Raw genomic sequence first — 23,511 nt, 5'->3', positions numbered from 1 at the left:
TGGGAAAAATCCACCATTATACAGAAGACACCTTTTTTTTTACATTACATTTTGTGCAAAGGTCAAACACAATGAATAATAAAATATAAGAGTATTATTCCTTTAGAGTATTGGTTTTTGAACATTGGACAGGACAGAAAAACAAAACAACTGAAACCCAATTATATTAGATATTATAAATATCTTTGAGCTGCCATGAAAAACTTACTGATACATTTCAATTGGAAAATGTTAGGGAATTACAAAGCGCCAGGTGGTCAGTAAGGGCTTACCAATCAATTTTGCCCTGAGGCCCCTTTGCAGATTAATTTGGTCATACCTGTTGCTGTGGTTTGGAAGGTGAATGGATCACACAAGCAAATAAATATATGATATGCAGTGCCAACACAATTTAAAAAAACAAGTTATTAATATTGTACTGCTCTATGTAGAAAAGAGACATTCAGGTGAAGTTGGAAGAGACACTATTTGTTTTCTGTTAATTCCAAGTGCAGAGAAAAGTCAAAGCCCTGTGCATAATCTGTCAGCTGGAACTGCTTTTTTCTCCAGACTGCTGAACTTCCTCATGAAAACAGCATCTTTACTGGAGGCATACTGGTGTGGTTTGGCCACCTGCCTGAACAAGACCACAAACAACTGAGGGGGGACATTTAAATGGCTTCAAAAGTCATAGGAACATCACTGTCACAGATTCAGATTACATTTACAACTCAGAAGGAAAGCCCTGAGTATTATGGAGGACATCAGACACCCAAAACATAGTCTGTTCTCAGTACGCCCCCTCAGGAAAATACCTACAGAGCATCACAGCTGGGACCAGCCACCTCAAAGACAGTTTTTACTCCCAGGCGTTAAGTAAGATCTTACATAACTCACAGTGATCTATTATTTGTTGGATTCTTTCTTGTTGTTCTTGTTTATCTATTATTTATGTATAGTATTAAGGGCTATGAGAGCAAAGACAGATGCATTTCATTACCTTTAAATGTACAGTACTATTTAAATGGATATGAAATGACTGATGAATAAACTTGACGTCCAAATTAAAATCTGCTATTAGATAATTTTGTTCAGAATATTTTTTAGAGAGAACAAATCATTTTGTAAGAACTGATGAAGGATGACTGTCTGACTACTAAATCTAGGTACAATTTGTGTTTTTGTTCAGATATGGTTAAAATATGCACACAGCACAGTATTAGTTGATTCAAGCCAACTTGAAAGAGCTCCACCAGACAAAAATGGACAGAGCTGAAGGACAGAATGTAACAAAGTGTTAGAAGGCAATCCAACAGATATGTAAGCCAACGGACCAAAGGTTTGTAGTGCTACCTCAAATAGATGTCTTTTTCTAGGATAATGGGTTATGAGGGGTAGTTAGAAGTCATTTTTGGTGAGAGAGTGATTTCGGTGACAGCTGCAGTGATAAAATGGGCCAGATGGAATGGATAGAAAGTATGCTTTATAGCAACTGATCATGTAATTGCTGTTGGATAAAGTAACAATCATTTCTAAAAGAGGGTTCAAAATGAAATGTCTAATGTCTATTAATCCCTGTCTTAAATTATAACATTATCAGTATGGCATTTTCATTTTACATTAACTTCCGTTATCATTAGTGTTTTGCAAGATTTTGAAGTACTTTAAGATGATATTCTAACACATTTTGACAAGCTGTCACAAGATGTTCCTACATTTTTGGAGCTGAAACCTCTATCTGCGATGGTGATAATGGAAAGATTTTCCTTTGTGCTCCTCTAATGCAACATTTCCTCATACAATTGCCAATCCTGTGGAGTCTAATGAGTCAAATTATTCAATTTGGTAAATGTCATATCTTTGTACTGTCATTAGTTGATCCCAGTTTGTGAACTGTGTCAGTATCCCATTGACTTTTGCAGGGCATTTCAACAAAGGGCAGCTCCACATGTGGTCCAGGTGTCGAGGGAAGTGCATGCGAGGTGTCTGGTCTTGTTATTGCAGCTCCATCTCCAACATGGTGTCGTTTGTCTTCACAGAACGTCTGGCCAGCGTGACTTCAAAAAGCACTTTCATGGTAGCAAGATAGAGAAATATCACAGACTTGAAAGAGACAGTGAGTGATTGTGGCGTCTGCTCCAAGTACAGAGTGGCATTAGGTTAGGATAGAAGGTCTGGATGCAATCATTTCCCATCAGCAAAGATACCTCAATTTGAATACTGGCTTTAAAGTTTCACCTCAGATATCACCTACTGTAGTTTTCAGATAATGAGGTATAAAAGGTGTATAGTTTGGCACAAGTCATGGTCAGGCTGGTGGTTGAGAAACTTCTCTGCTGTGATGAAATGGGCCAGAAGGAACAGGCAGAGTGCAGTAAATTGCAAAAATATGTCCAGTTTCGTTCTATCCGTCAGTTTTCCTCTTTTTCTGGCATCTTGACCCCTGCCATCCTCCTATGTGGATGACTGCTTCTTTGCACTCGGGACCCAGGAGATTGAGGAGATTGGCCGGAGAACCAAGAGCATGAAACCAACTGATAATGAAATATAGCTGGGTTTCTTCAAGAACAAGATAAGGCCTGCTTCTCATCTCTGTCCTGACTATCAACCTCTCAGGATCTAATGCACTTTGTGGAAGCAGATATTTCTATTTACAGCCTTACTTTTACTTACAATTATTGTTATATATCATCCTGGAACTAATTGATTTGATTTAAAGTAATATATATATAAAAGTATAGTCCAGTTTAAGCAATTGCATGTTTGGGAACAACAATTAGAACAGCTAAGGTATCCATGTAATATGCAGGTATCATCAGCATATACAGAAACGGTCTTAGTCATGCATTAAATGACATAACCCTAACCCTTCATTTATTGTTGTACACTCAACAGCACAGCTAGATTTGGAAAGAATTCGGGCATATGTTTTTACAGACTGCTGAAGACAAGAGAAAAATATGATGGATTCCTGGTGTTGAAATTGGGATATGTAGTTGACATTTCATTTGAAGGATGTTACATTTGTTTGGACCTCATCAATCGTTTTTGTGTCAGTGTTGAGCATACTTCCCTGGTGTTGAAAAAGTTATATAAATATGTCAGGAAAGTTTGTCAGGCCACAGTTCAACATCCATGGGTTGCAGACAGCCTGGTATGTCTCAGATGAAATATATTACGGTTTTATTGCAGCTGTATCCATCAATTGCACCTTTAGCGAATTTGTTTTGCCTGTTAATGGTAGATAACAGCGTTGTACCACATCATAAGTGACGTTCACCCATAACCCTGCAGGATACCAACCATACTGATCAGGAACCCAGCTGTGCTTAAGTAGCAATGAGAAGCAGCAGTAGTTATTTGTATCTTGAATAATGTGATACAATCCATCTTTTATGATGTGTTTTTTTGGGGTGGTGTCTGATACATTTCACTTTGTCTTCTTCCTTAAAAAATGAATATGCCTTATGATGAATTTTTTTTGTCAGATACTGAATGCCTGTTTGATCTTAACTCCAGAGACAACAATGGAAATAATTCAAAGGCAACATCTTTTCATCCCTGAGAAGGTCTGGTATGATCTACTTTAAAATATATGAGGCTGCCGTCCACTCATCTAACATAACAGAGAGATATTCCCTGTTTTTGGGGTGTTAATGAGAGGTTAACACCTAAAAACGGGGGACGATAATGATAATATAACATGTCACTTATTTGAAAAGGCTGTAGACATAATGGCTTCTCTTGCAAAGCTTCAAAACAAACCAAAAATTGAGATTCACCCTTAACAAAGAGTTCAGCTGACAACGTTCGCATGCAGTGAAACCTACAATTTATTGAATGAATGAATATGAATGTTATGAATAAATGAAAATATTTGAATATTGTCTGAACCTGGAGGTCTGGTGGTGCTGGTGAGAGTGGATGAGAAGCTTATCCTGACATAGTAAAAGAGGATATGAATTGTCTTTGCCCTCTGTGACTATTTCAAATGACAAACCCTACAATGTTCTATAAAAATGCTAATAGGGATTATGGGTAGAGGCCCCAGCGTTTCCCATCAGCTCAAAGAGGCCATTATCTTGAAATTTAGTTGACATTAGTCCTGATATGCTTCCTATATAGATGCTTCCTATCCTGCTCTGTCACTAGGTGAAGGAATTAATGGTTTTCAACAGCATAATAGAGGTTTGGTGAGGTGGATGGAGGCTTCATGTCCCAGGATAGCAGCCTTTATGCAGACAGATTGGTGATTGGCATGTTGAATCTTCATGGAAATGTGTCTGTGTGTGTGTGTTGAGAGCTAGGCGGAGGAACCAAGCCCCCCTCTGCCACCGTCACATTGCATTACCGACTCAGTGGCATGGTATCATCACATCAAATTAGTCTTAATGAACACAAGCGAGTCGACTGAGGAGAGAGATAATCAAACTTTTATTAAATGACTTAATCTTCTGTACATGCATAATGTAATGGAAAAAGAGATGGGTCGGTGATGTCTTTCTGCGAGGGGACGATCTTTACCCCAAATATATATATGTATGTATCTGTGTGTGTGTGTGTGTGTGTGCAGAAGTAGAGTGGTCTATTGACTGTCTAAAACCTACAGATTATTTGCTACAGTGCAGGAGCTTTCTGAAAAGCTCCTCAAGTAAAATATAACAATCTAAATATAGAAAGTTAAAGAAAAATGCCTCTACCAGCCGAGCCTGTTCCCTTGAGAAAACGAAAGAGATGCATTTCAAATAGTATTGTCCTTCAGTTCATTTGGTTATCATACAAAAAAATGCACTGTAGCTCACGCCACACATCTTAGATGCTGTAATCAGAGCAGCTTAACAACTACCAAACATTGCAGACATAACTTGTAAACCAATTACAGAAAGAAAAATGCTTAAAAAAAGACTCCACATACTAGATAAGGGTTTCACCCTAACACAATTAATCACGGACAAGTAGAATACTCAAGATGTTGAAATGCGTAAAGCAATTTATGTGAGGCTTGCTTGCTTGTGTCATCTTGCAGCATCTATATTGGAAATATTAAACATACTTTAATAAAATTCAGGCTTTTAGACGCCCTAGTGGGATTCAAATGTACCAAGAAATTACTGGAAGAAAGTAAATCTGGCACTACTGTTCATTAATAAAGCACCAGGCTTTTTAGTTTTTCAAAGAATCGACAAAAAAAATCTCACATGCATTGCGAGGCACTATGCCCACTTTGGCTGATGGTACTGTAGCAGTAATTATGTTGAATTTGGTCCAAGTGCTCTTATACAGTAGCTCCACTGTTACAAGTTCACTGATGAAAGCACACCGGCCTCAGACACAATTCAAACACTGCAACACCGGAGATGTTTTTGTATTCACCTGGGTGATGGCTGTGCGCACAGATGAGGAAGAATATAAATTGAGACATTTTGTTTTTTTGCCTCTACTTTGTGTGCTCTTGTTTGTGCAGCACATACATTCATTTTACTTTTTAAGATCTTATCAAAAAAAAATTAACAATCTAAATGGCCTATATACAGTACATTTACATTAAATATGTATACGATGACAGACAATCCCGATGTCAGGACAGGAGAAGTTAGCCTCTAGCTCACTCAGGTATCACAATAAATGATATAAATCCTCCTCAGGGGATGCATTTAAGGCTGTGAGGCTCTGAGGATGACTACCTTACAGTTTCACCTCTAACAGACAAAGAGACAGAATCAAACAGAGAAAGGGCCACGCTGATGAACTTGTCCCAGGGCAAGAGGTTGGGAGGCAATAGAGATGCTCCATTCTTCAGGGGGATGGGGGGGGGGGGGGGGGGGGGGGCTGGGTTGCTGGATCCGAGCCATGCAGAGCGGTTCTACCTCGTCAGCTGACCCACCACTTTCAGCAGAGTCTTGTTCTCCTGTTTGAGTTGCTCATTCTCATCTTCAATGTCATCCAGGTCCTGCGGAAAAAAACAAAAAACAGACAGCATTCGAGTTAGCACTTCTTGAATATTCAAGACCTCGCCTCTGTACCTTTGAGGGCCCAGTCAGGTTTGAGTGTTAGTCTGAGAATTAAGGTGAACATTACTTGTTGCCAGGTTCCCCCCCCTCCAGCCAGGCTGTCCTGGTAGCAACAAATAAGATATTAACAGCTTCAATTAGTTGCAAATGAAAGAGTCTCTCAGTTGCCACAGCGCTGTCTCATCAAAGTGACACTCCTCATTTTCGGTTTCTTCAATCTCAGATCGTGACTGCCTGGCTGAGCCTAACAACGCTAGGAGGAATTTAAAAAGTCAAACTGAGGAGGTGACAAGTTTCTGCACAGCACGCAATGAAGAAAGAGGGATAAGACAGATCACACAGATTGGCTTTGTGTACAGACAAAAGTGGACTCTGGTGTGTTACTTTAACCTTTGAAAGCACTCAATCTATAACCCGCTTTATCATTAGATGGAAGATTTCATCAGCTTCCACGGCACGGATACATCAAATGCAGGGATCCGTAACTCTGTACGAGATAGAACTTCTCTCTTCAAAGCGCACCGAGAGGCAGAGACGGGTCCCGTAGTCGAGCTTTATCTTCTCTTTCTCTCCCAAATAAACTTCCACGGTGACTAACCGAGGGTTCAATCTTCCTCTGCAGAAACACCAGACTGGATCAACTGTTATCTACCGCTTTCCCATCAGGCCTTGCAGGAGCCTCTCTTGGGGACATTTCTGATGGCTATCACCGCGTTGACCGTCCTTACATAAAGCTTTTCTCTTCTAACTGGCTTCCTGTTCATGTGATGCTATCAGTGTGATGCCTCCTACAATATTGCAGTCTATGTGTTTGCAGATAGGTTGTGTAAGTGTCAAGATAAAAACCAAGCAGATACTCATGCGACTAGTGAAAAAGTGCATATCTGTGATGCTTGTATTTGTTGGCAGAGCACGATCTCTTGTTTAGATTTGATTGCTTCCTCAGGGGAGAAGTATGATCTATTTTGTCAGAATATTTGCGACATTAAAGTCTTTCAGTTCTACCCCCCTCCTGCTGCGTTTCCCTTCAGACATGCCAAAAACAGAGCTGTGCTCCACCGCCAGCCTCGGTGACCCAGAAAACACGGGCGAAGGCTGAGAGTTGAGGAGGGATTGTTGACAGTCTGGGGTGAGAGGGAGATGAGGGTTCAGAGGGTTCGGGGAGGTTTCACTCCAGCTGCTGAATATAAAGATGCATCAGCTAAAGGAGTATCACCTAACCTCTCAACCCTGACAGGAAGAAACAGGACCCTGATCCATGAGGCCAAAACAGACTTAAAACACACTCAACTTTAGCTCTTCAGTGTGAAACTGCTGAGACATCTCTCAAAAGCTTTAGTACAGGGGCGTCAAACTCATTTTCAATCAAGGGCCACATACAGCCCAATATGATCTCATGTGGGCCGGACCATTAAAAAGATGGAAGGAAGGAATGAAAAGAAGACAGGAAGGAAAAATGGAAGGAAGGAAGGACAGAATGAAGGAAGGACGGAAGTAAGTAAGTAAGGAAGGACGGACAGATAGAAGGAAGGACAGAATGAAGGAAGAAAGGGAGGAAGGAAGGAAGGACGGACAGATAGAAGGAAGGACAGAATGAAGGAAGAAAGGGAGGAAGGAAAGATAGAAGGAATGAGGGAGGGAAGAAAAGAGGGAAGGAGGGAAGACAGGAAGGAAAGATGGATGGAGAGAAGTAAGGAAGGAAAAGAACACATGAAGGAAAGTGGGCCGGATTGGACTCCTCGGCGGGCCGGTTCTGGCCCACGGGCCACATGTTTGACACCCCTGCTTTAGTATATCATACTTCTGGCACTAATGATAAAGTGCTGCTGCTTATCAATGCTAGTCTAGGCATTTTAATGGCTTGACTGATTTTCCTGCGTGAGACATTTTCTTCTTTAAAGGAGCCACAACTATGTCCCAATGTATTTATAAGTGATTATCTAAAAGGCAGTGAAACATGGTCCATAGCTAAAAAAGGGTTAGCAAGGTTGTGAATTAATTCAATAATAAAACTAATCAAAAACTCAATCCTGCATTGTACAGTGAAGATGGTTGTTAGTCTTTCAAATGACGGCTGATTATGTTCTTTTTCTTACATCAGAGGGAGACCGACAATACCACACTGATTGGCTGAAAATGGTGAGTGTGTAATTTAGTAATAATGTAGTTTGGCCCGTGGCTCGACTTTCCTGAATGTGAAATGACACAGTAAGTATGAGGTTGAAATTAACTTTCAAAGTTTTTATTTGAGGGTTTTTGAACTCTCTGTGCTGGAATCAGACCAGTGCTACCTTGTCAAAGTTTAGCCTGACGTGTCTACTTGTAGCCTACCAGACTACAAATATAATGAATCAAAGCCAAATAAAGTGAGAGATGTGACTTCAATGAGAAACTTGAATTAGGAAGGGAAAAAAAAGGTAGAATCTGTGGTTTTCAGCAGCCAAACAATTCCTCACGTATTGATCTCTGTTAGAAAAGTTTGCAGTTCACATGGAGTTCAACGGTGCAGTCCACTCGGATGCTCTTTGTTCATTGGCTAGCTTGTAAGCATGGCAGGAGCTCCATAGAGAGGTTAATTGGTGTATTGACCTGTTTAGCTTGGCTGCTAGCCTACTGCAGAGAGTTCAATGGATACATTTGGAGATAGAAGTATCTCTCTAGCTGTATGGGACATTAGTGCGTTAATGATTATGTAAGTATGCTTTATATTCGTGTCTTTATTGTAAATACAAGATTGGTGAGAGTTTGGTGTTTTAATAAGTGGAACTTCTTGACCTGTTAGACTAGATGGCAGTATATGACTTAGCAGACTGCCAGCTTCATTTAACTGATATTTCTCATATTTGGAGCATGTTGTTGTCTTATTGTTTATTCCCAGCATGAAAATATGGTATAGTTGTGCAGTTGATACATTTATACTCTCCTACAAATAGTATATAATCTTTCTGAGCTATAGGTTGGCAGTCCACTAAATTCTCTTTGAGACTGATCATATCAGTATATCAGTACTGATTGATATTTTCTGTAATTCTCTATTCTTCTAGAAACAATAATTTAACATGTTTAAACCCATACAGCCTAAAAGTACAGCACAATGAACCATGTGAGTCTTCATCTAGTGTTTTCTTACAGATTCACCAAAGTGATTACAAACTCGCCACCCTAGCTACAGCAACATAATCTCTTTTTTTTTTTGCTTCATTCAACAAAGCTATCTTTCCAAACTCTCTGAGATGAGGACCACTGCGCTCTACTCATCCAGTGAGACTGAAAATACCCCCAAATTTTAGCAGACAAAAAGGGTTCAAATGTCTCAACTTGAAATTCTTGTTTGAAGTTGGCTAAATAAAATCAATACGACATAGATGTTGCCTGCCACACTGATCAGCAACTTTAGAAGCTCAAATGTCATCAAACTATTGGAGTGTTGTTTTGTGTAGTATCTGAAATGTGAATTCAAATTAAAATGCCTCTGAGCTAAATATTTGTTGTTACACGTGTCTAAATCCAAAAATAAAGGTTTGGTGATGTCCAAATACTAATGGAGTGCACATGGAGACACATGAAAACACGTAGCAACACTCAAAACATATATCAGACAGTAGAGCATAAAATGATGTAGTCTGGACTCACTCTGTTCAACAAGTCAATTTCCTCCTTCAGCTTCCCGATTAGGTCGTCTTTATCCTGGTGAGCCTTCATCAACCTGGCGTTCTCCTGACGCTCTCTGGCCAGCTCCTGTAAACATACATACAAGACAAATACCCAATTATTAACATGATTATATGGCATTATAAATACTGCATTTGTAGCATACTGACGTCTTGAAGAACTCCAAAAGGAGCCTGTGGTATAACCGCATTGAAAAATAGTTGAGGTGGTTTTTGGGGGATCTGATTAGGATGCCTCCCTCTGGATGCATTTCAAACATATCCAACTGCAAGGAGACTCTGGGTCAGACCCAGACTGTGTTGAACAGACTATACAGTATATCTCATCTGGTCTGAAAACGCCTTGGGATTTTGCAGGAGGAGCTGGGGGTGAAGTAACTAAGCAGAAGGGCATCTGGACTACTTTTCTTAGCCTGCTACCACTGGGACAACCCAGATAAGAGGCCGAAATATACTGGAGGAAATGGATATACAGTAGATATGTATGACCTCTGCTCAACAGTGTTTCTCTACTATAAGAACGCAGCTGGTCTTCATCAGGTGACTTCTATGTAGATTTATCTTAACTATTGTCCAGCTTCGGAAAGCACTCAATGTTCTGTCCAATCAAAGGGTTAAAAGGACAAATTGTAAACGACTGTCAACAGTTGAAAATCATTGTTTATTAATCTGCTTCCATGATAAGATACAGCTTGCATGACTCTACAGGAATATTTTTTTAAAGAGTGTTTTGTCATTCAGCAATGAGCAAAAGGTACTGTATGACAAAAACCAGTGCAATCCAGTTCACCTCTTTAAATAACATACTGCAAAACTGCTGTTTGTTTATCATGAAACTGAAGATCAGACCAGGGATTCCACTTTCCAGTTTCACCTCCTTTCAGTTGCAGATAAGCATGAAATTGTTTCCATAGAAACCAATCGAGCAGGTACAGGAGAAGGCACAAAGCATAATGTGGCCGCCATAAATATGCTCAGCAATGAAACTCTATTCATCCTATTTAATGAAGCTACTATAGTTAACTGCAGCTTTGAAGTAGGGACTCATCTCAAAAACACCTGAACAAACATGACTGTGTCTTGTTCTCCTGTCAGACTGACACACTGATGTGAGTTAAACCTGCGTTAGCGGTCAGTCTGAACACGTCTCATCTGACCTGGGTTAAGGCTGGACACTACTTTGTTTTGGTGTTGCTGATAGAAATGGGGATTTAAAAGTGTTGAAGTATGTGGATAGAACTGAAGTTTTCTTATTTTTTGCCTGTGTGATATAATGCTACAGTAACATCAGTCTCATCTGACAGATTTGCGTTGCCTCCCCCGTACCACAGAGGTATTAGACTATGTGCACAGTGTCAAAATATATGTGTGAAATGTGATTTTTAAAGTGTTTCTCATCATTTGACCCAGAGAAACACCTCACATGGACGTCACTGAGGTCAAAGCACTGCTTATTTCAAAAAAGCTTTTTTCAAAGACTTCCCAAGTGACATTTGATTCAGGGTTGAGTTACTATAGTGGCAGCAGTGAGGGGTTGAGTGTCTGATAGGAGCCGTGTAGGAGGAAAAGACATATCTGCTCTGTAAAAGGTCATCTCTTCAACAACACTGAAGAGAATTTCTGCCACAAAAATCACCACTTGGGGCGGTCGCTCAAAGGACTCAAAGTGGAAATTCATCTGAAAAAGTACAGCTGATGGAGGTTTTCAGACACCTAAAATAGTTTTGAATAGATCCTTACAAAATAAGGTACATATAACAGTAGATCAATCATAAAACTGATTTCCATGCTGCTCTGGGGTCAATTTGACTTTGGTTACACCTGGGAAAGTGGCTGAGAGACAAACTCGTAGCACTCATCCGCTGATTGATTGATTTCATCAGGATTTATGTCATGGTTTTAAGTGAGACCTCGATGGTGGAAGTGTGGGCTCACTAGAAGTAAAGTCACGTTTTACCACATCAAACAATAAAGTGAAAATGAAGATACACAGACTTCATGTATGTGTGTGTGTGTCAGGGCATTGAGGACACTAAGATCTTGTTTTCAATACTGTTTCTGACAATTGTACATGCTACTGTATAATTAGAGCTACAATGACAAGTCAAATAATAGATTAGTCAAACAGAAAGTGAATCTGTCAACTATTTTGATAATTAATGTTAAGAAACAAAATGTCAAAAATCCTCTGATTCCAACCTCTAACATGTGAATATTCTCTGGTTTATTTAGTCGTCTATGATAGTAATTTAAATATCTTTGGGTTGTGGATTGCTGGTTTATTAATTGAGAGATTAATTGACAGATAAATCAATAATGAAAATAATTATAAATTGGAACCCTATGTTTAATTACATTCAAATTAAGCTATGTGAATTATTTAAGGCTGATTGTAATATTTGATATTTGAGACAATTTTCCCAAGAAATGAATTCAAAAGTAGAAAAATAGTGAAAAACCAAAAAATCTACAACGTAACATTATTTAATCCACATTTCACAGCGGTACCTTAGGCGGCTTGTTAAATCTCAAGTATGTTTAATATGGATCTGCTTGCTGAAGATGTGATTGCACGCCAAAGATCAACAGGGCGCTGACCTTCTCCCAGCGGGAAGACGATACGCTCTGCCAGCATGTGTAATCTGAATACACATCTGGACGAGGGGAAACAGTTTGCTCACCTTTTAAATAAGCCAAAACAAGATTTTATCTGAGGCTGATATTAACCTTTAGGAAGTAGACATCAAATTAATGCAAATTATACCATGATAAGTGCACCAGTAAAGCATGATCTAATTAGCTCGTGTGTGTGTGATTTGGTGGCGGGTGTTCACCTTTTATTAACGGCTGACTGACACTGAGCAGGAAGGGACAAACACACAAACCTTTTCCAGCTCGTCCATCCTTTTCTCCAGACTTCCTGGTGCTCCTCCGTCTCTGCCGTGACGGTTGTGTCGTTGTCTGCTGTTCCCACCCATCTCCTCCTCAGATCCTGTAGAGCTGTTCCAAACACAAGTAAAAAACACACACTAGTATACCTAGTACAACGTGAATACTCAGGTGCACTTTAAATTGAACATGCGACCTAAAAAGTTGGAAAGATAATACATTTTTTCCTCCTATTCAAAGTGCCCACTAGTGCATTCATAGTGAGGCTGTTTGAAGGTATGAATCACACCCACATTATTAAACTTCAATGGGGTGACACATCCATCATCAAAAGAGCAGGTGGGAATATCTTCAGCGTATTTGCCCTTTCAATTAGGCATGCATTATTAACACACCTCTGCCTTTTATTCCATAAAATGGAGAAAAGGACATCAAGGGTTTGCAAGTTTGGTGCAAAAAGGATTCTGATTAAGAAACAATTTGCATATTACAACTTCAAATAGCCTCAAGAATGGCAGTGGCAACTAGTGCGTCACTGTTCTTAAGCCGGGGAGAAAATGTAGTTTTAAAGGTTTTTGTATGCAGCTCGAGCAGAACATTAACCTTATCTCCTGTTCACTTCCTTACTGCTTAGAGACAAATTCAGGGGCAGACAGGAAAGAATATTCACGTGCAGTTTATTTTCTTACTGACCTTATTTCAATAATTATTGACGTGGAAACTTGGAATGAGTTGCTGGCACTATAACCCTCCCTGACTACAACAACTCCTACTCCCCCGGTAGGAACAGATTGTGCCAGGTTTATAAAATCAAATTATTGGGGAGTTTGTGGGCTTCACTGAATTATCTGAAGGGGGCCGTCGGCATATTTCCGCAGCTCAAACAGACAGGAAAGCTGCTGGCAAGACAAAGGACAAATATAACTCCTTTGTGCCATCTGCACTCCGTCTCTTTTCAGATATGATGTACCCATTATTAGACTGCTTTACGAAGCACTTTAACTGTACGATTGGAAAAGCTGTGCTGGGAATAAGGATATAATCTGTCACAACATAGAAAATAGAAATGTGAAAGGTCTTTTTCTTTTTGGACAACTTTCTTTTTATTTTTGCCTTTTATTGTATAGTTGACAGTGCAGAGAATACAAGGGGAGGAAGAGACTATCAGGATGCTCCAATTCTGAAAATGTATTTGTAAGACCATTAATGGATAAAATAATGAGGTAGGATAGGGTTGTCTTTTTGGACTAAGTCAGTGGATTTAATATGTGAAAACTTGGATTTTTAACCCTTTAAGATTACGTCCCTGGTCCACCTGTTCAACAATACATGCCAAAAAAAAAGAAAAGTTTTTTGTATTCTTATAACAAATTTCAATCATATTTTCTTCCAATAAAACTAAATATAACACATGCTTACATAGGCTTGAACCAACCCATTTCAACCAATAATATCATGACATCCCCCCATCAACTTTAACTTTTAGTGGCACAGAACTATGATTCATTATGACACCATCAAATTACTCCCACTAGGAAATATATCATGATGCGGATTTTAGACCTAAATGCTGTTTCATCTGAACTTTAAGACAGAACAGAACAGTGTATTTTCTATGGAGATTTAATTGTACAATTAGAGTCTTTTAAAACAAACAAAACCCTGAAACAGCACTGCCAAACAACCACATTCTCCTCGCAGCTTAACAATATGTATATGTATGTTTCAAATATCAAATATACAAAATTGCATTTTCATATAATCCAACCTTAAGGAACATGACTTGATGTAGTGAACCTACACACAGTGGTAAAAATCCTCTCAGCGTTTTATATCTACAGTATTTTACTAAACTCAGCCATTCTTCTTCTCTCTATTGAGGCTACTAAACTATTTCAGACACACAAGCAGAGGTGGCATTTTTCTGTATCCTGACATTTACAGAACCAACAGCTTATTTTTGCTCATTCTTACAGAGAGCAAAACATAGAAGCGGCCATCGCTTATGATCAAGAGGGAGTCCTTGAAACGCTCTCATTGGCGCTCGCCTACGCAAAGATAAAAGTGTATTTCATTTGTCTCTCTCATCGTGGCTCTTCAAGGCTACGCTTCCTTCACTGGCAGTAGCACACATGCAAAACGTACATACATTACAAAGCATTTAATACATCTCCTCATCACGTTGCCCAAAAAAGACCCAAACACAGAACAATGACACACCTGGATTGTGTCTACATACATGCGTGCCATCTTGTTTAGAGAGATATCTACCGTGTCGCACACAGACACACAAACAACCCACACTCTGGTACTCTGGGGTGCTCAGCAGGTGTTGAAACCAAGCCTAAACATCCATGTCCTCGATACTAAATATCACACTGTGGCCCATTAGCACCCTGCAGAGTGAGGTCTGGGGGAGAGAGAGGCTGAGCCAATCACACACTCTTGGGAGCCTCAGCAGGTGGGAAGGAGAAAGCGCAGACAGGAGAGCCAATAACAGCAGCAGCAGCCACAGGTAAAACAACGTCTCTCACAAACTCAAGTGTCAATGTGGAATAAGTCAAAACTACACTTGAAACCACAACACACAGTACTCAACCATCTGATTAACCCCCCCTCCTCCTAGCCCTGATACAAGATCTCCCTCTAAGAAATGAAAGAAAACACATCAAGAAAAGCAGAGTCGCCTTCAGCTGGTTGGTTTAAGAGGCAGTCAGTAGTATTTATTTGTCTCCAGACACTGACCAACATTCAGTACTGTTGAAGTAATAAGCTACATAAGCCAATGTTTATACATGCAGCATAGAAAATGTCAGTTCACCATAGGATTGCACTTGGTCACAACATCCAGCATTAAGAGCAGATGTTGAGCTTTAACCAGGCCAGATGTTTGTCAGTTTATGACAAACATACATAAACTAGAAGAGTGCAGTCCACAAAGGGCAGATTTTGTGTGTCTAGAGGCATTCAAGTTTCTTTCAGATGCATAGAACAATGTGATGGTATTGTAATCAAGCATCATTCTAACTGTATAAACAAAGCCACAACCTCTGTGGCTGAAAAATGAAGCCAAAAGAGAGTCAATCCCCACATACCCCCCCCCACCCCCCCATGTTAAAATATGTTAAAATGCCCAACTTTACAACATGTTTACTGCCTGGTTAGAAAAAAACTGTTTTGTCCTTCTTTCTGGTATAGTAGGTACATTTTTCACCAATCACCAATTATATTGTATTAAGGCTTAAAAGGTGTATAAATAAGGGCTGCTTTGAGTGACAGGTGGGTGCTGTCACAAGGCAAGGCAGTTTTTGAGCTGCGATAAAGGCCTGAAACAGACTTGACACGTTATAAAATAGGTTTTTCAACAATTTTAAAATGACTGCAACCAGGATCCTTGATTATATGGTCATAAATGTGCTTTAAAAATGTTATGGGTGCTGTAGTATGTGGACAGATACACGCAGACAGTTATAGTTTGCTTGCCCAGAAACACTGTGTTCTTGTCTAAATCTCCCTTCTTGTATGAAATTTGCTTGTCAGTGATGTTTGGCATATTTTGGCATGTGAAGTTGGGCTGTGGACATGCCATACAGGGATGTGGTTGTGGCTATAAAAGGTAGCAGCCAGAAGGCACAGACGTCTAAGCAAAGAGCTCAATTTACTTTTTAGATTACAGGGTGTTGGCCAGGGAATATTAAATCCTACATACTTAAATGGAATTTGGTGTGACAATAGTCTTAATTTACAACACTAAATGTTTTGTGGACACCAGGGACAAACTGTGAGGAGGCTTTGCCAAACACTGTAATGTTTTTTATCAAGATAAATAAAAAGAGAAACAAACAGAGAGGGAGACATGTATGTGTAAAGTTGCTCTATCAGCCATCTTGTGCTGCCCAGCCCACCTAGTAGACCACCTCTTGCAGAACTGCCGAGCGTCCAAGTGTAGCCAGGCCAGCTGATGAGTGCATCAGCCATAATTACGTGGCCAGATTGAATGTCAGCTGGTGAACTTGGCTGTTGTGGTAGGCCACGACTTCACAATTTGGCTGCAAATGATGCAAAAATGAATCCAGTGGACACACAGAGATTCTCAGAGGACTTCAGAACCTTTAATGTTGATCCTTTTGTGTTGCAGGCTGCATTTTGAGGACTCATTAACTTTGAATTTTGCATGATTTTGCTGTGAGTATTTGAAATCAAGTATGCAACAGGTACAGAAAACACTGTTGAATATTCTTCAAAATGTTGTATGTGCAAAGGGAAATACAGTAAATTAAAGATTTAGATTTAGATTTGCTCTATCATTTCAATGCAGTAGTACAACGCAGATAAAACAACGTGATTTTAACCACAGTTTTTTACTCTTCACCAAAACTTCAAAAAGGAGACGATACAACACAAATGAGAAAATTTGCCCAGAAGGAGGTGTCTGTACAAACATCAACCTTTTTGGACGTTTTTCTGAAAAGAAAAAGAGTTTGAAAGCCTTTTATTAAATGCCAAAGCAATTTTGGCTGAACTGAACCGTACATTTTAGTCCCCAAACCTTTCAACGAGAATAATTTACTTTCAACACTTTTCTGCCAGGTACGGAAGTGAAATGATGGTTTGAACAAAGTGTCCAAGGTCCAGATGGTGTCACGTCAACAACTGTTCGAAAACAGTCGTTCTTCTTGAACCAGAAAAGCATTTTTTAAAAAGCAAGCACCGAGGAAAAAATAAACGGTGACAAACCAGGAAAAGGCCCTCGGACCATTTCAGCAGCGCTCTGTAACTAATTACTCAAACTGCTGTTTCTCATCCCAGCCGCTGCTCCTTCTCTTGATACATCACTAGTGATGCTGAGGCTGATAAACTCCACTCGCAGTGTCATAAAATAAAATGTAATATAATAAAAAAAAAAGTCTCACCTCTTGTGGCGGCCGCTCCCAGATCTTGGGGTTTCCTGAAATTAAAAGAAAAAGAGAAAAGAATCACACATGAGTAAAGGAATGCCTCTTCTCCACAATCAATAGTTCAAGGGTCCAAAATACATCACATATGCTTTGGGGGACTTTTAATTTTCATTCAAATAGAAGCAGTGTTAATTCTCTAATTTCCAGTCGCCATTTAGATAAAAACGATGTATCAGAAAGCCTTTTTGGATATCATCAGTTGTGTTCATCGGCCTTGGGTCGTGTTGGTTCACTAAAGAGGAACAACACAAAATTCCATCTACAGGATAAGAGAAATTTATCAGGAGCAGCATTTATAGAAAGCCTTTAGGTTGTGTGTCAACGTTGCTGAGCTGATATATAGATGAGCTTTGGTGCATTTAATAGTTCAGCAGGAGCCCGATAGCCCCGAGTTGTGGAAGGCAATCTTGTTTCGTAACATAGAGGTGCATGTTTATCTTCTTTTCCCATTATACTATGATCTAAAGGTTGTTTAGATCTATATAGCAGTGACGCTCCAATAAAATCGCCTTCAGTAAAACGGCTCTTCCCTCGAAAAATGAGGTGTGTGCCGGAGACGCTGTGAGATGAATACGCATCTCCGCTTTCCTAAGGTCTTGTGCAGTGAAGGGTCTCAGGTTTGATTGAGGAGCTTTAGGTCTGCTACAATCTATCAGTCAGAGCTTGGCTTTGGCAGGTGAAGGGAAACGTTGTGCCCAACTCTTAGCATGCACCAGCCTCTCTGTCTCAGTGACATATCATCCATTACCTGTGGATGAAACCCCAAAACGCTTATCTTCTCCCCAGCTCAAGCCTGGATAGATTTACTAAGATGGAGGACAGTAAGAGGGCAGTGTGCAGCAGCAGCAGCAGCAGCAGGTCACACACTTAATAATATCTGATATGTGCATCAGGCTTGGTTCAAACAACACCTGGATTTAAAAGTGATTTGATGAATACTGTTTTGGAAACTGACATTTTCTAGGATTTTGTGTAATCCAACATCTGCCAAGGCCGCACTTGAGAAGCCAGATCTACAGACGCTGTTTGATCGTTGTCCATAACCTGTCTTATCAAGAATGTAATCTACGGCAGGCAGTGGTTGCTACCCTAAAAGTATAAGATATCAAACTGGGATTGAACACATCAAGATGAATATAGACAAAGACTTTAACTGTGGAGCTGGTTCAAAAAGTCTGATAAATCACATGTGAGACTGGAGCTGAAAGTTATTTATATTATGGATTCATATGGATTCCATTTTTCCAAGTAACTGACTGTTTAGTCAATAAAATGTCAGAATAAAGTAAAAAATACGAAGAGCCCGAGGCATGTCGTGTTTAAATTGTCAGATTTGAGAAGCTGGAAAAAGTGAATATTTACCATTTGTGTTTGATAATGACTTAAATAATTATATGCACTAAAAAACATTGATAAATTCTCTGCTGCACACATTTCGGTCTTAAAGTAAACAGTTATTTTGAATAGTAATATCGAAAGAAGCCCAAGAATGTGACATATCATAAAAAAAAGGTTTCAGTTTAGAAATGATGTGTTTAGTTTTCAAAGCTTTCTTCTTCAGCTGTGAACTCAGAGATCTTCCTAACAGCAGCTGCTCACTACACATCACACTATAGACATAACAACACTGTCTAAATGTAAATGTGTGTTTACTGAGCATAACTTGCATAAACCAACAGGTTCATACAACCTGGAACCCCTGTCTGCTGGTTCCCAACATTAAAGTCACTTTGTAGAATACGATTATTTGGCTTTGGAGTTTTCACTAGATATATTTTGTGATATGTGTACGAGCATCATGTCTCATATGCCAAGTGCGTTGGCCTATTGAGAAGGTTCAGTGGACCGGATTGATTATTTCCCGAGGTGAAAAAGGGTTGAAATATGAGCCAAAACAACAATCTGAGGGAGGGTCACGGCGGTCAACAGACAGTGTGAGGTTATGCCAGTCCTCTTATACACACTGTGATATGTGTAGTCAAAACAATATTACAAGAATGATTCTTATATGATACTGAGTATAGACTGAGAAGCTAAAGCTGAAGGGCTGTATTTAGTGGACAGTGTGATGACAAGCTTAATGGACTGATTAGTAGTGGTGAAACTAGTGCAATGCTCTCCTTAAATAGCCACAGACTGACCAAATCAGTTATGCATGAGGAAGACTCCATGTTTGTTTATTGTAGATCAAGAGATGCTTACGATGACTTCAGTTCATCAAGTTCAGTAATCACTCTCAGTCTGTTATGCTAGTTCATTTTCTTTTATATTATATAGTTGAATTTTAGCACAATAGTCTGAGTAGTGCAGATGATGGCAGCATGTCCACCCTTGACAAGTGTTTAGATGCTTTTCTTAAATGTTGCCATCAGCACTGAAGCAATAATACAATAGTAACATAGCCATAGCTCTTCTTCTTCTTCTTCTTCTAATTATTGTGATTATTACATAACAGATAATTGGAGTACATGTTGAAATTAAAGGAATAACTACTGAGGAACAACACTTCACATGAGGTGACAGTACAGTAATTTTTTATTGTGTTAAGTGTCTTTTTAATAAGCTCATTTTAATACTGCAGCACTAATAATACTTCCATCTACATATAGTGCAGTATGAGCCAGGTTTTAATACATACAGTGGCTTGTAGGCTCTTATTCCTTCTATTACTAAGGGACTCTGGGGATGAACTGATCAGCCACGTCCCTCTGTGTCTGATACGCAGCCTAAATTCTGAAAATAAAATCTTATGATGTTTACAGTGTGTAGTGCAGCTCCTGTCTGGGATATGAATCTGTTAGACAAGGTCAGTGTAATTCATGTAGGACTACTTCACTGCACACAATACAAGCCTGTGCAACTTTATTTATCATGCTTGAGCTGTGCTGACAGCTCCCATAAGCTCGGCTGTAGACCTCAGAGCTACTATGAATACACATAGACAAATGTCAACAATAAAACAAGTGTACTTTACCACTGAACTCCAGCACATCGCTTCTTAATGTGTGTTTCTGTGTGTTTGTGGACCTGTCAGGGATTTCTACAACACTGTGTGACATTTAAATACCCGAGAAAACACTTACGGCTCTTTTTAATCTTTAATTTATGCTGACAGGTTAATACGGTTAAAAATCTCTAAAAGAATGCCATCTAAGTCCATCATAAAGTCTCTGGCATCCCATCCACCCACAAGACAGCTCTGCACTCTGACCGTTCCTCCTTACAAAGCTGATAAAGATCACGATTTTTCTGGAGGCTTTCAATAAATTCAACAGAGATGTTCTCTTCAAATAAGCATGCCTGATTGGCATTTTTTTAAAAAGCAGAGAAGCCAAAGATATCAACCAGCGAAACTACGCTATTTGAAAATCCCAGGGTCCAGGGAAAGATCTGTGGCATCAAGTGTTGTATATCTTTACATGAAAGCATCTAAAGCCTTTTCCCAGCAGCGTCTAATACTGTGATTTATTTATGACATACTGTGTGATGTTTATGACATGTTTGTAATGATAATTATAGGCTAACATTATACTTATTGTACCTTACAGCTGTGTTGTTATTGATGTGATGCTTTGGAGTTTTCTCACACAACATTTAATTAATGCTAACCTCACCTCAGCTGTCTGAGGCTTTGATGCCGGCGGAAGAAACAGATCTCAAAATGCTAACCTGGGACATGAATTGAAGGCTAAAGATGAAAATAAGACTAACATGTGACGAAGCTGTAAACAGAAAGTCATGCTAACATCTTTCCTTCTCTGTGCACACATGTTCGTCAAAGGTATTTTCCTCTGTGGTCTTTATAGGAAGACTTTAAGGAACCATTTAATTCCAGTGCCTTGCATGAATGCTTGAAAAAGGAAAATAAAAAATTGCACCATCACTCTCTTTTTCATTGTTGCAAAGCCTCTTTTTAAACAACTAGTTGAAGTATTTTTTCTAGCAGCAGTCCTGTCAAAGATAAATATTGGTGTGGGTTAGCTGGCTTATATAACAGCAATCCTTAAACTCTTGAATCAACAGAGGTGTGAATGTGATCAAATATTGTTTTAGGCAGCAACATGAATTCTCTGAGCTGTTAGCACAGATGCTGCTGCTCCTTGCTGGAAATGCCATGTGATTGGTAGTAAGCGTGTCCCTGCTGTTCAGGCAAGATGCTCTGCATCAGCACCATTTTTGTGAACTGAAAGGTGCTAATTAAAAACGCAAATGAAGCTTGTTAAAAAGTGCTGGTTGGAAAATGTCAGCAGTGTGTATTTTCCATGTGAGAGAGACAGCGAGAGACCTGAACATCTCTGCTGTTGACCTGGCGCCACATTAAAAGCAGATGATCCCGAGGAATGTTCCATATGCTTCTAGCTGCTGGATCACTGAAACAGGTTTCCTTGTAGGACTCGCATACCAGAGGGAGGTAAGGCCTAATAACCAGGACCACATGCCTGTAGAGGGCCTCTCTGACCGGTCCATCAGATACATGCATCCAGCTACACGGAGAGGAGATACTGTATGTGTGTGTATGTATGTGTGTGTGTGTGTGTGTGTGTATCCATGCATGACACCCAGAGAGCACACATCATCATCATTTTTAATGTATCCCAGGTTCCCAGAGAGAGATGGAAAAAGGGCATCGTTACAGAAACATCTGATGCAATATTTTATATTCAAAAATCCTTGATTGAGTTTCCCTCATGTCTTCACCAGCAAAGACTTACAGCTTGTTTTGGTTGGGAGCTGCTCTGAAACCCAGGGAGATGCAGGCTTAAGTGAGTTTCTTCTTAAAAAACTTTCTGTCCAGATTTCTTAATACCAGCTAAGAGGCCCGTCTGGATGTTGTATATCATAGCGGGCCTGACATGGCAATTGCTTGTCTCCCCATGATAAATGGGGCCCGAGAGGAATGGCACATTTTTGGGATGCTCCGTCTTCACAGATGCCTCACTGACAGCTCTGTAGTAAATTCACTGACCAAACTCTCCGCGGCTCTTTATTTCTCTCGCTCTGCCTCCTTATAAGCACGCTGACACAGGACACCCAGCAGAATATGAATGTCAGTTTAACAGGACATCTAATAGTTAGTTTCTGCATACCCACATCTGGTCTGTATTAGTCCTCATGTTGACATGGTAAGAATAGATTCAGAACAAATTAACCAACATATTCTGTTTGAAGTGATGGACTCAGTATCCATCCCTCTAACTGGACAGATATGTGGCCGTGCAGCAGAGAACACATTCTACTGAACTGCTTTTCTGTTAATGCACACACTACTTCACTTAAATAGTCATATCCTTTTCTTTTTATTTCTCAGCTGAGCCACATCTCAGCAGGTGCTGCCACAATCTTCCTGTTAGTGTGGCGTTTGTGTACATATTTCATACACAAGCCCTCGCTTCGCGTAAACAGCCTCCGACGATTCCAGGGCCCAAAACAAAATAAGCCTGCTGATGCATAACAGCCGATCCATCTGGAACGCGACTCTTAGCTACATCCACGAGGGTTGTCACTCAGCGGCGGTGCCATTTATTTTTTTATTTCTCCCAAATGGAATTTTTTCTTGTCAGTCTGATGATTTTTTTTTTCCAGAAATGCAAACAGAGCGCGAGTTTCAGCCATTGTTGCACAGCTGGATTCTTTTCATATCCTCTGCACGCTCCATTTCTTATTAATAATCACGCCGTGTGTATTTTTGAAGCGACTTTGAAATTAAACACACTGCACTGCTGAACATAAACTACTGGCGCTGTCAAAAAAATACGACTCATATTACAAGCGTGTCATCTCCGATTTGGTTTCATTTCCACTAATTCATTTGCGTCTTCACTCTGCAGACACGTCCCAGACTTATTTGAAAGAAGAGCAGGCTGTCTCTTGCATGGGTTCACCTTTATTAAATAAACCCAGGATTACTTACAAAGATTAAAAGACTTACTTTGAAGACATTTATCATGTCTAATTCACACTGTTAAGAACTAGACACCTTATAAACAAAGCAGATCTTAACTG

At 39.7% G+C, this 23,511-nt stretch overlaps 1 protein-coding gene across 2 annotated transcripts in view; it reads right to left on the bottom strand.

The window, feature by feature from the left end:
- Positions 1-4,390: 4,390 nt before the first annotated feature.
- pawr (PRKC, apoptosis, WT1, regulator) overlaps positions 4,391-23,511 on the bottom strand; it is a 66,891-nt gene continuing 47,770 nt past the window's right edge. For both annotated transcript variants that reach the window (XM_053313871.1, XM_053313870.1), the window contains exons 4-7: positions 17,464-17,498; positions 12,547-12,661; positions 9,624-9,728; positions 4,391-5,929 (exon numbers count right to left, since the gene is read on the bottom strand). In XM_053313871.1, the coding sequence (XP_053169846.1) occupies positions 5,843-5,929; positions 9,624-9,728; positions 12,547-12,661; positions 17,464-17,498 (342 nt within the window). In that variant the 3' untranslated portion in view covers positions 4,391-5,842. The remainder of the gene's footprint in view (positions 5,930-9,623; positions 9,729-12,546; positions 12,662-17,463; positions 17,499-23,511) is intronic.

The sequence above is a fragment of the Scomber japonicus genome, chromosome 23, assembly GCF_027409825.1.
Source record: "Scomber japonicus isolate fScoJap1 chromosome 23, fScoJap1.pri, whole genome shotgun sequence".
In the NCBI taxonomy this organism is placed as follows: Eukaryota; Metazoa; Chordata; class Actinopteri; order Scombriformes; family Scombridae; genus Scomber; species Scomber japonicus.
This window is presented reverse-complemented; position numbering and strand designations above follow the sequence as displayed.